At 42.2% G+C, this 12,951-nt stretch overlaps 1 protein-coding gene across 1 annotated transcript; it reads left to right on the top strand.

The window, feature by feature from the left end:
• Positions 1–1,972: 1,972 nt before the first annotated feature.
• Positions 1,973–12,949, top strand: LOC110494630 (uncharacterized). Its single transcript, XM_021569867.3, has 3 exons — positions 1,973–2,098; positions 6,662–6,811; positions 9,213–12,949. The coding sequence occupies exons 2-3, from the start codon at positions 6,664–6,666 to the stop codon at positions 10,304–10,306; spliced, it is 1,242 nt and encodes a 413-aa protein (XP_021425542.2). The 5' UTR covers positions 1,973–2,098; positions 6,662–6,663; the 3' UTR covers positions 10,307–12,949.
• Positions 12,950–12,951: the final 2 nt, after the last annotated feature.

Raw genomic sequence — 12,951 nt, 5'->3', positions numbered from 1 at the left:
CTCAACAAACAATGCCCATCATGCCCTGAATTCTCGCAGATGTATACATTGTAAATTGTACAGGTCCGCTCTTTGAAGGTACACGTCAGGGGGTTCGCATATCGTATTGGTCTTTGTAACTGGAAAACAAAATCAGTCATTGGAGGTTTCAGGTAGCAAACATCCTCATTGCTTGAAGCTCACGTAGTGTTTTTATTTGATTTTTTATCTCTCATCAATAGGCTACTTCTCAAATTGAAAGGATTTTTCGGATAATGGTTGAAAATGGGGGTCTCTGTTATACTGTTCATGTTACCCCTATAGCACAGAGTAGCCTATTTGGTGTTTTACCCTGAAACAGTAATAATTATACCATGATAATGCATTTTTAAACTGTTGAACAGGCCTACATATATATATATATATATATATATATATATATATATATATATATATATATATATATATATATATATATATATATATATATAAGTATTATACCATGATATTACTATTAGTTTCTGTGCTGTAATCACTTTTTCTGGTCAACCATACATTTATCCATTTTCCATTCCATAAACTCCCTAAAGCTGGTCAACCATACATTTATCCATTTTCCATTCCATAAACTCCCTAAAGCTGGTCAACCATACATTTAGCCATTTTCCATTCCATAAACTCCCTAAAGCTGGTCAACCATACATTTAGCCATTTTCCATTCCATAAACTCCCTAAAGCGGGTCAACCATACATTTAGCCATTTTCCATTCCATAAACTCCCTAAAGCGGGTCAACCATACATTTAGCCATTTTCCATTCCATAAACTCCCTAAAGCTGGTCAACCATACATTTAGCCATTTTCCATTACATAAACTCCCTGAAGCTGGTCAACCATACATTTAGCCATTTTCCATTACTTAAACTCCCTAAAGCTGGTCAACCATACATTTAGCCATTTTCCATTCCATAAACTCCCTAAAGCTGGTCAACCATACATTTAGCCATTTTCCATTCCATAAACTCCCTAAAGCGGGTCAACCATACATTTAGCCATTTTCCATTCCATAAACTCCCTAAAGCGGGTCAACCATACATTTAGCCATTTTCCATTCCATAAACTCCCTAAAGCTGGTCAACCATACATTTAGCCATTTTCCATTCCATAAACTCCCTAAAGCTGGTCAACCATACATTTAGCCATTTTCCATTACATAAACTCCCTGAAGCTGGTCAACCATACATTTAGCCATTTTCCATTCCATAAACTCCCTAAAGCTGGTCAACCATACATTTAGCCATTTTCCATTCCATAAACTCCCTAAAGCTGGTCAACCATACATTTAGCCATTTTCCATTCCATAAACTCCCTAAAGCTGGTCAACCATACATTTAGCCATTTTCCATTACTTAAACTCCCTAAAGCTGGTCAACCATACATTTAGCCATTTTCCATTCCATAAACTCCCTAAAGCTGGTCAACCATACATTTAGCCATTTTCCATTACTTAAACTCCCTAAAGCTGGTCAACCATACATTTAGCCATTTTCCATTACCTAAACTCCCTAAAGCTGGTTAAGCACAATATATGGTAGACAAACTCTTAAAACTATGTTTTCCAACTAACAATGGGGGCTGCAGACATGTAGGGTAACTTGAGTCCTCTGTGCATGCTTCAGTAAGAGATGGCAGCACTGCACTATTAGATACTCTTATCTGAGTGATGAACTTCTGATACAGACAGTAGCCTACTATCAATGGCAATGTTGCCCAACAACAAGCTGTCATTTCCCAACAGAACACATCCATCTATAAAGGACACCCATGGTGCCAGTTGACACTAGACAAACAGATGCAGAGACACACAAACACACACACAGATACACAGAAATAAAGACCCCCGCATTACAAAAGTTGTCAAACTGGTTTCCCTGTTGTCTGTGCAAACATTGCCACACCCTCTAAAATGTACACATGCCCCCAAATTTACCCAGGCCAGATGAGAAGAGAGTGCCTGAAAACATCCCACGGGGGTGGGGTGAGGGGAGGTGTACAGGAAGGATGAGAGCTGTTTGGCTCACACCGACGTGCTGTGCTGCTGGAGGCTCTTGTGTGCACAGGTAAGACGCTAACTCCAACTTCACAACTATTTAACATAAACTCACTCCTTGATTGAAATGGTCTCATTGTCCAACCACCTCTATGCAATGCCGTGGGCTGTAAATTAGATCTGTTCTGTTGTTATCAGGATTTACAGGAGGGCGGTGGAGGCTTGAGTGTTAGTTTGCATGAAGACAGAAACTGGCAGTGAAGCATAACTCCAAAGAAGTCAGACATGAGAGAGGAGTGCCAGTTTGTGTGCAAGAGTTCTCATGACATTTGCATGGTGGATGATAATGCTTTAAGTTTGTTATGTTTCTCAAAAGTTGAAAGGCTAACAAAATACCCCAAAAATCATACACTGATCTAATTTCTCTCTATTGACATTTCAGTGACTAAAAACAGTAACGTGGCTGAGAAGGCAATTGTCCAATATGTACATAAAGAGATATAATGATAAACATAATTTAGATATATTACTATCTTAAAAGTATTGCTTGCATAATACAGCATATCTGCTACAGTATTTCACATGATGGGCCTTGAGTTCGTTTAAGGGCCCAGTGCAGTCAAAATTCAAATTTCCTGTGTTTTGTATCATATTGTAGAACAGCTGATGTAACACAATGTAACACTGTAAAAGTGTGAAACAATGGATTAGTATTATTTTTTGATAGTTACTCGTTGTAATCAGCAGGTTTTGCATGGGTTGAGTTTTGGCTTGCCTGGTTGCATCACCAGGCAGTATCAGTTTTAATAGACCAAAAACAAAGAAAGTTCCAAAACTATGCCAATAAAAGCTAGTTTTCAGTTTTCCTCTACCCTCCCCTCGAAACTGCCGTGCAGCCTCCCCGGGACTGCGGCGCAGAAATATTAGCCGACAGACAGAAGCTCGAGATTGAACTTCATTCATTCTTCATTCATTCTTTCTAGAGCAGTGGTCACCAACCGGTCGATCGCGATCCACTGGTGATCTCGAAGGCATTCCTAGTCGATCGCCAAACATTTCTGTAAAAAACCCAACGATAAAGCATTGTGTTACTATTTATTTGTATTCGTTTCGGGCTGTTTGCGGTAGGTGCACCCGATTCAGCTGCGCTGCACGCCGGGTAGACGAACTGTTGACATTTTGAACCGTTTAATGTGTCTGAAGGTATAAAAATGCCTTCCCGGCGAGCCCACAGAGCAAATCAAGTGCACTATAAGGTTACCGATGGCCAATCGCATTGCTCAGACGACTGTGCCTGCAGTAACGTAGCAGGCAACATACCGAAACAAAACAAACTATTCAAGAGATTTTGTTGTAGTAAGAACGCATCGGAGTATGATTCTATTGTATGGACACCAGTGGAGGCTGCTGAGGGGAGGACGGCTCATAATAATGGCTGGAACGTAGCAAATGGAATTTGCATCAAACACGTATTTGATACCATTCCACCAACTCTGCTCCAGCCATTACCACGAGCCCATCCTTCCCAGTTAAGGTGCCACCAACCTCCTGTGATTGACACACTAATCAGCCCAATCAGCCCAGTATTTTGAGACAGGCTTGAATAAGCTTAATAGCCAACAGGCAGAGGGTAGCATAATTTGTCTGATTCTCAGTAACAATGGTATGTGAATAATAATGGATTTAATTTTGTAAAGTGGTTTCTTGCATCAAACAACACAACATTTTCAGTCAAGTGGATAAACAGGTTAATGTCAAGCCCTGCATGTTTTTTTTTCTCTCTCAAAAGTCTCATGGAATGTACAGGAGGCATACATTGAACACCACACATTGGCTGCTACTGTAGGCTGAATGATAGAACAGCCTCTGTATGTCCATATTAAAATGTTATGGGATGTATTTTCTCCATTGTTTTTGATGGTAGGCCACTCTGGTAGGCCTACTACATTATGATCAAATAGCCACAGTAGCCTACATGGCCACTGTTAAAACTGTAAGTTACATGTTCACAATGTTCAAGTTCGCGCTCAGCAGACCACAACATTTGCCCAGTTATAAAAATTTAGAGGGAAAATTGCACCTAGCTAAATTCTTGCTTGAGAAATAGTTTTTTGCTAAAAAAAAAGTTTATTTTTGACCATTTTAATGGAAAACTAACTTAAGTACTAAATTGTTACCCAGATATGATTTAATATTGAGATAAAAACAGCTGCAATCAGTTAAAGCTTGGTCGCAAATGGTTCTTCCAAATGGACAATGACCCCAAGCATACTTCCAAAGTTGTGGCAAAATGGCTTAAGGACAACATAGTCAAGGTATTGGAGTGGCCATCACAAAGCCCTGACCTCAATCCCATAGAACATTTGTGGGCAGAACTGAAAAAGCGTGTGGGAGCAAGGCCTACAAACCTGACTCGGTTACATCAGCTCTCAGGAGGAATGGGCCAAAATTTCCCCCAACTTATTGTGGGAAGTGTCGTGTCTTTGGCTATGCCGGATTAAGTGATATGACATGCTATTCTATAAAATAATTTATCCGTAATTAATATTACCTGTGTCACGTTCTGACCTTTATTTCCTTTGTTTTGTATTTATTTAGCATGGTCAGGGCGTGAGTTGGGTGGGCAGTCTATGTTTGATTTTCTATGATTTGGGGATTTCTATGTTTCGGCCTAGTATGGTTCTCAATCAGAGGCAGGTGTCATTAGTTGTCTCTGATTGAGAATCATACTTAGGTATCCTGGGTTGCACTGTTTGTTTGTGGGTGATTGTCTATGTGGATTGCTTGTTTCAGCACAGTTCGCATTAGCTTCACGGTTGTTATTTCGTTTATTGTTTTTGTATAGTGTTTCAGTGTTCAGTGTTTTCTTTATTAAAATTCATGATGAGCACATACTACGCCGCATTTTGGTCCTCCGATCCATCTCGCCTCTCCTCTTCAGATGAAGAGGAGGACGCCCGTGACAACCTGATTGAGCTAATAATGTAAATGTAATTAACTAGAGAGTCAGGGCACCATGAAATAATATTTATAGAGCTGTTATCTTCCGAATAAACTCTTAAAGACCTAGTAATATTTTACATCAATAGCAGTCAATATTAATCATCTTCTTAATTCAGTCTCATCTGAAAGTTATAAATTCTTAGTTATCTTTACGAACCTGGCTCACAAGTTGAATCAGCAATACAAAATTGGGTTTAATTATGTATTTACTAAATACCTAACTAATCACACAGAATTACACATACACATAATTAAATCATAACTTGATTACAAATTACGGCATAAAGGAAAATTGTCCCTAGCAGGCGGAACAGAAATGACAGCTTGTTACACAAAAGAAAAGGGGCTGGGTTTGAGTGAAAGAGCAGGAAGACTGAGGAACAAAGGGAAGAAGCTGTGCTATCGTAAATACAGTATCTTATGCATTCTAAATTACTGCCCATTTGGAAAAGGAAAATACAATAAATGTTTACTCTGAGCTGCGCTTCGGTAGGTTGGTGGTAGATGGAAGGCCGTGTTGCCCAACCGAGTCCTTTGAAAAATGTATCTGCTGGTAAATTGGATACGTTGTAGTAACGTCGTTGTGTGGTGGATGGGCTACTCTGTCTGTTCCTTCCTAACCTGCGTTTGCAGCTGCGGTTGCTAACTCAATGGCAAGGAGGTATCACTTCTGTAGTGAATAAGAGTTCAAAGTTCATATCATTCGCAACCAAAGCTCATGCTGATGTTGGCTTCGTTCTATAGTTATTACCTGAACCATTCTGACATCGGACCGTCGTCCTCACGTCCTCGGAACAGGAGGTTACATTGTCGTCAAGGGCTTATATAGGAAGGGAGAGGAGGGCGTGTTTGAAAAGTTTTATAGCCCATGTCCTTTCACAGGGGCGGGCCACTGATTGAGCAAAGCCCTATCTTATGAAAACCCAAATCTCACATTTTAGAAGCTAAAATCACATTTCATCCCATCACGAATAATTATATTCAAACATATAAATTGAACAACAGAGACTTTCCATGGTAGAGTTTATGTCATCTTATCATTGATGAGAATGTCTCAGATGACAACCGAATTGACATCATATTCATTAAGTACCACTGCACATTGGTCGGATTACCAGAATATTGTTCATTTCCCCCCACCTACTGATGTTCCCAGAATCTCTATGTTAACCAAGGGTTTGCAAATGTAACATCAGTAGGGTAGAGAGAGGAAAAAGGGGGAAAGAGGTATTTATGACTGTCATAAACCTATCCCTAGGCCAACGTCATGACAGAAGCTTGTGGAAGGCTACCCAAAACATTTGACCCAAGTGTATGTAAACTTCTGACCCACTGGAAATGTGCTGAAGGAAATAAAAGTTGAAATAAATAATTCTCTCAACTATTATTCTGACATTTCACATTCTTAAAATAAAGTGGTGATCCTAACTGACCTAAAACAGGGATTTTTTTTTTACTAGGATTAAATGTCAGGAATTGTGAAAAACTGAGTTTAAACGTATTTGGCTAAGGTGTATGTAAACTTCCGACTTCAACAGTATGTTCCAAGGGGAAGAGCCAGAGTAATAATCCATTCATAATCCAATAATGGTTTTTAATATAGTCCTCTGTCTGTGTTGTTTTGTTTTAGTCATGGATGGTGTGTTAGAGGGAGCAGCTGTGGTGTGTGTGTGTAAACTGGCCTGCAGTCTTCTCTTCCTGCCCATGGTCACTGCTTCTCTCAGTGCAGTCAGCTTCTGCTGCAACTGCCTGCTGCTCTTCACAGACCTCGTAGTCACAAGTAAGTGTCCATCTCTAACCCTATTTTTGCTGTGTACATCAGAGCTACAACTACCTGTTACTCCTTGCAATAGGAATTTCCAGTTGAACAAAAAGGAGAGCAGACTTTGTGTCAATCAAAAATCAATAGGTCGTTCCATGAATAGAGTACATTTTGTGTCCCTTTGATATTTTTTATTTGATTTATTTTGTAAAATTACACCCCCTTTTCTCCGTGGTATCCAATTGTTAGTAGTTACTATCTTGTCTCATCGCTACAACTCCCGTACGGGCTCGGAAGAGACGAAGGTCGAAAGCCATGCGTCCTCCGAAACACAACCCAACCAAGCCGCACTGCTTCTTAACACAGCACGCATCCAACCCGGAAGCCAGCCGCACCAATGCGCCGGAGGAAACACTGTGCACCTGGCGACCTGGTTAGCGTAATATTAAATATTAACAAAAACTTTCTAGAATCAGCATTTTGACATGCCCCTCATGTGTTTCTGACTTCTAGAAAGGTTTTAACCCACTTAACGCCAAAATGTCAAAGTTTTCACTATCATTGTAAAGCCCTAGTTTGCTTTTACGAAGTAATTTATAAAGATCTTTATTTTTTTCAACCTTTATTTAACTAGGCAAGTCAGTTAATTAAGAACAGATTCTTATTTACAATGACAGCCTACACCGGCCAAACCCAGATGACGCTTTGCCAAATGTGCGCTGCCCTATGGGACTCCCAATCACGGCTGGTTGTGATACAGCCTGGATGTGAGAACTGATACATTTATGGCCCTCATTCGAACGTCAACTCTTGTTTTAATATGGTGAAGTTGTTATTTTAAAAAATATTGTTTTTAAAGAAACATTGATCAGATAGTGTTAAAGCAGGTGAACTGGTTCTTTTCTTTTTGGCCATTTTCTGGTGTTTTCTGGTGGAAAACTGAGTGGGTTGAACATAACACGTCAACCCTGTTACCCATAGATAGATGTAACAGTGTAACTTTAGACCGTCCCCTCGCCCATACCCGGTCGCGAACCAGTCACCCTCAAATCATTGTTACCCATCGCTCCACAAAAGCCACGGCCATTGCAGAGCAAGAGGAACCACTACTTCAAGGTCTCAGAGCAAGTGACGTCACCGATTGAAACGCTATTTAGCGCGCACCACCGCTAACTAAGCTAGCCGTTTCACATCCGTTACATAGACATGCTAGAAATATTTTAATAATATTTTTTTTTTGTGAAGCTTGCATTCAATTTCCCCACATCTGTTGCACACAACAAGCTTAAATTCTCCCTGTCAAGGGGATTTATGGCTGATTTAAGATGAACACCAAGCCGGTATATTACAAGTTGCAACAGGGAACAGAAGCACCCTGCGTACCCAGCACAGAAGCACCCTGCGTACCCAGCAGAAGCACCCTGCGTACCCAGCACAGAAGCACCCTGCGTACCCAGCAGAAGCACCCTGCGTACCCAGCACAGAAGCACCCTGCGTACTCAGCACAGAAGCACCCTGCGTACTCAGCACAGAAGCACCCTGCGTACCCAGCAGAGAAGCACCCTGCGTACTCAGCACAGAAGCACCCTGCATACTCAGCACAGAAGCCCCCTGTGTACCCGGGACAGAAGCCCCCTGCGTACTCAGCACAGAAGCCCCCTGCGTACTCAGCACAGAAGCACCCTACGTACCCAGCACAGAAGCACCCTGCGTACCCAGTACAGAAGCACCCTGCATACTCAGCACAGAAGCACCCTGCGTACCCAGCACAGAAGCACCCTGCGTACCCAGCACAGAAGCAGAGAAAATGCCATTGGAAACAGGCACTTTGTAGGAAGTCAAAAGAAAAGGCAGTGAGTGACCTTGTCCGTTGTTACAGAATCACACAGTGTTCACAGGATGTCATCAATACAATACAACAGTGAATAATCAGGGTCCTCTGTTCTCTGTACATCCAGTCTGGTATCAACTACTATCAACAGATATGAGAATAATCCATAAGCTTCAGGATGAAGTCTAGTGGCCATCAACCAGCACCTTGAGTGTCACAAACACTGGAAGTCATGTATTACAGAAAGGGCAAATATATTAACATGCTAAACATTCTGTTAATCACTCTAAACTAAATATGAACTTTTGTGATCTTACATTTCCCCATTACACTCCTATAGTGTCATGTGTGACTCAGTTGGTAGAGCATGGTACTTGCAACGCCAGGGTCGTGGATTCAATTCCCACAGGGGATCAGTATGAAAAAGTATGAAAATGTATGCACTCACTACTGTTAGTTGCTCTGGATAAGAGTGTCTGCTAAATTACTTAAATGTAAAATATCTATAGGCTATTTCAGTGTCCTAATGCTGCCAGTCCCATCCTCCACATTTCTCCATTTGATTGATTGATCTTTGTTGTCCCTCAGCCTTCCTGGTTGTACTCTGGTTTACAGAGCCCTGGCTACCTCAATTTTCCATGTCCGCTGATGTCATCGCCCTGCGCTTCCTGCTCTTCCTCAGCTACATCTACTGGGCAGTGCTGCTGATGACCACACCTCTGGTTGCTGTGGAGACGGCCATGAGGTTGCAGTGGCCCCAAGTGTGTGGTGGCGGAGCAGTGGACGGAGACGTTGACAAACAGAGTAAAAATCCTGCACCTCACGGCGGTGTGACACTGGAGGTAGAGAACGGGCAGAGCTGGGACACAGACACCCAGAGAGGAGGGAGAGAGGACCAGGACCAGGGAAGTTGTCTGTCCCACATCATTGGCTTCTTCTGCTGTCTGCTGGTGTGGGCTGTCTGTGGCATCTGTGGGGGTCAGGGCTGGAGACTGGAGGTGCTGTGGGTGGAGGTCTGCCTGGAGAGGACCAGCTCCCTCACTCTGTGTCTCCCTAGCCTCCCCAACACCGTCCTGCTTGCTCTGGGTGAGCCCAGCTGGGGCCTGGCCACTGTGACCTTGGCTCTCCTGCTGGTGCTGACGGTGGGCTGGGGCTTTCTCAGAAGACACCTGGCCCACACAGAGACGGACCCACACACACCCACAACCACACAGACACACAAGGAGGAACATGGTACTGACATTCAACTGCCCGTTCAAACACTTCCTGCACCACGCAAGGCTATGAAACCTGTGATGTCAGTGGCGTCAGCCCCACGGTTTGTTGACACAGAGACAACATGGTCCAGATGCTCCGTTCACAGCCCATGTTCTGGGAACAACATGCAGCTGTCACTGGGTCACCATGTCCTCTTATCCCTGGAGGTTTTGTCAGCAGACAGACTAGAGGGACACAAAGAGAAAAAAGGACTAGGAGACATACCTCTCACTGGTATTGTGGAGGAACACACAGACAGGAGCCAGCATGGGCTCGGGCGATTTCCCTGCCTGGGGGTGAATATAATGACAGGGTTAATGTGTCTGCTCACTGTCTGTGTGTTACCTCTAAACCTCAGTGTGAACATCCTATTAATCAGGCACACAGAGACAATGCTGCAGTGGAGTTTGAAGATCTTAATGTAGTTGATAATGTAAATTCAATCATTAAGGAGGTCTGAAAGGCTTGCTCACTTTATCTTCATCCACTAAGCATAATATATCATATTGTTTCTTCTCTATGGGATAGTTGGTAGCTATTTTCAAACAATTTTCTCCCAGCAGGAGGGTCTCGATGCCAGTTGATGCCCCCCCCCCCCCCCCCCCCACAGGGATGGCAACCTGCCATCATATCATCTGGCGAGACTATCCCCAAAACAATTTTAACACATTTTCATATTGCACTTGGTCTCTGTTGTTCATTCAGTTAGCCTGTCCTCGATTGAACTGGCTGCACCCAAAGAAGCTAAACAGAGGGGTCTCTCAGTCAACGTAACATTGACATAAAGTCAGTGTACTGGACAATAAACCTGGATGGTGATAGTGTTAGATAATGAGGTGTGGCTTGGGAATGGCAAAGGGGGGTGCAACTCAATATTATATACATTGACTGAATATACACAGAGTATTCCACACATTATTTCATAGTTTTGGATTGACTGACCTTCATGTCTTAAAGTAATGATGAACTGTGGTTTCTCTTTGCTTATTTGAGCTGTTCTTGCCATAATGTGGACTTGGTCTTTTACCAAATAGGTCTATCTTCTGTATACCAACCCTACCTTGTCACAACACAACTGATTGGCACAAACACATTAAGAAATTCCACAAATGAACTTTTAACAAGGCACACCTGTTAATTGAAATGCATTCCAGGTGACTACCTCATGAAGCTGGTTGAGAGAATGCCAAGAGTGTGCAAAGCTGTCATCAAGGCAGGGTGGCTACTTTGAAGAATCTACAATGTAGAAAATAGTACAAACAAAGAAAAACCCTCGAATGAGTAGGCGTGTCCAAACTTTTGACTGCTACTGTGTAATGTAATACATAAATATATAACTATTATACTGTATATGTACTTGTGAGTGTGTGTGGCTCTGACATACTGTGAAGAACAGAGGAGCTACTGTTAACACAGAGCAGTTTGACTCAAGAATTCAGTGATTCTTTTAATTTCTACACTAGCCGAACAGAATATCAATACTGTGTCATAAATGACGTATTGAAATGAATGTCAAATCAAAAAGCTTATATGGACAAGAAGTTCACAGAATGAAGTAAGGTATTACAGGTGGGCAATGCAGCTTTCATTTGACAGTACGCCAACTTCCAAGTTAGTGTGGAAATGCACAACACTGCTATTAGGGATGTTATTGACATATACTTCTCTGGGTGGTTCATTCTCAATACACTGCTTTCTCAAATGTTCCCCTCTAAGGCAGAATCACTCCCACGAAAAACATCTCACACAACCATTGCTGCTGTAAAACGACTGAAAATGCCCTTCAGAGGCTACGTTTATTCCAATAATCATCTGAATAATTAGCTTCTGTTCACTGTGCCTTTGTTCAAACTATGAGAGCATGCTAATTACGCTCAACAAAATGTTATCATTGTGAGCAGAGTTCCATTCGTCATCTTTCTCAAGGTCACTGTGTTTACTTGTATTCATGTACTCCCTGATCTAAACTCTGGCCAACACTATCTGGTCTACTAATAATGTCTGTGGCATAATTCGATTTTGAGTGAAGGTGCTCTCTCCAGCTCAGAGTCACTACAGTTATGGTACCTGTGAGAGAACAGCCCAACCTTACCCTTCGCTCCCCATTCCTTAGTAGGGGACAGTGACACCACGTTACCTATATGGTGAGGGTTTCATAACGAGGATCTCCCCATGGGAAAATACTTTTCAGTTTAAATGGACAACTTCCCCTGATGTGAAGTTAGATTCATTACAGGAGTGTAACTGTAGATGAAAATGCTACGGAGATATCCTGGTGGTCTGACTGACATGAACAAAGGCTCTCTGTTGTTGACTGCTCCGTTGCCAGGTCCACAGTTCCCCTGTAATGATGCAACTGGTATCAATCTGCCCCAAAATAGCATGAATAATTATGCATGAGGCCATCAAACTAGCAGCAGCTCTGCCATCATAAAGTGGCCTCCAACAACAGCAATGATGTTAAATATCTGGCTAACCGTGGCTTCTTATTTCCTACATTCACTTTAAACAGTTTCATAAAAATGATAAATCAAATCTCCCCCTTTTTTTTTTTAGAAGGCATTCTGAGATCTCCAGGCGTTCTCCCCAGATACAGGGGACAGACAGCAGACAGGGAGACAGTGCGTGAGGGATAATTCAAGGCAGACAACACAGTAAGGCTCTTCCGTGCGGTGAGGTTGTATGATGTTCAGATTACAGTGTGATCCATCACGGGGTTACTCGCAGATTTCTATTCATCTAGTTGAGAAATGCCTCAGCACGTGAATGAGAGGAACAGTGAACAAAGTGAGTCTCTGGCTTGCCGTGTCGGGGAGGCTTTCACAGGGCTGGGAGTTGGTTCATCTCAGCTGAAATATGCACCTTGACACAGAATGTATGCTAACAAGCTTGCACAGGCAACTTCTCTCATACTGATATCTTGTAGCTGCTCTCGAATGGAGTTCTGTTAGGCATTCTGTGTAAGCATTTCACTTGCATATTGTCAAAGGACTCAACAATGTATTAGAGCTTCATGTTAATGTACCAGTATGTGTGTCAGCGTGTTTCTAAAGGACAAAGTCAATGAGAC

This window comes from Oncorhynchus mykiss, chromosome 17 (assembly GCF_057628025.1).
Source record: "Oncorhynchus mykiss isolate SJ-2025 chromosome 17, ASM5762802v1, whole genome shotgun sequence".
Taxonomy (NCBI): Eukaryota; Metazoa; Chordata; class Actinopteri; order Salmoniformes; family Salmonidae; genus Oncorhynchus; species Oncorhynchus mykiss.
This window is presented reverse-complemented; position numbering and strand designations above follow the sequence as displayed.

Excerpts from the sequence above, each read along its gene's own strand:
- LOC110494630 (XM_021569867.3), top strand. The coding sequence starts at position 6,664 with ATGGATGGTGTGTTAGAGGGAGCAGCTGTGGTGTGTGTGTGTAAACTG. Across the intron at positions 6,812-9,212 it reads CACAGACCTCGTAGTCACAA|CCTTCCTGGTTGTACTCTGG; the intron begins GTAAGTGTCCAT and ends GTTGTCCCTCAG.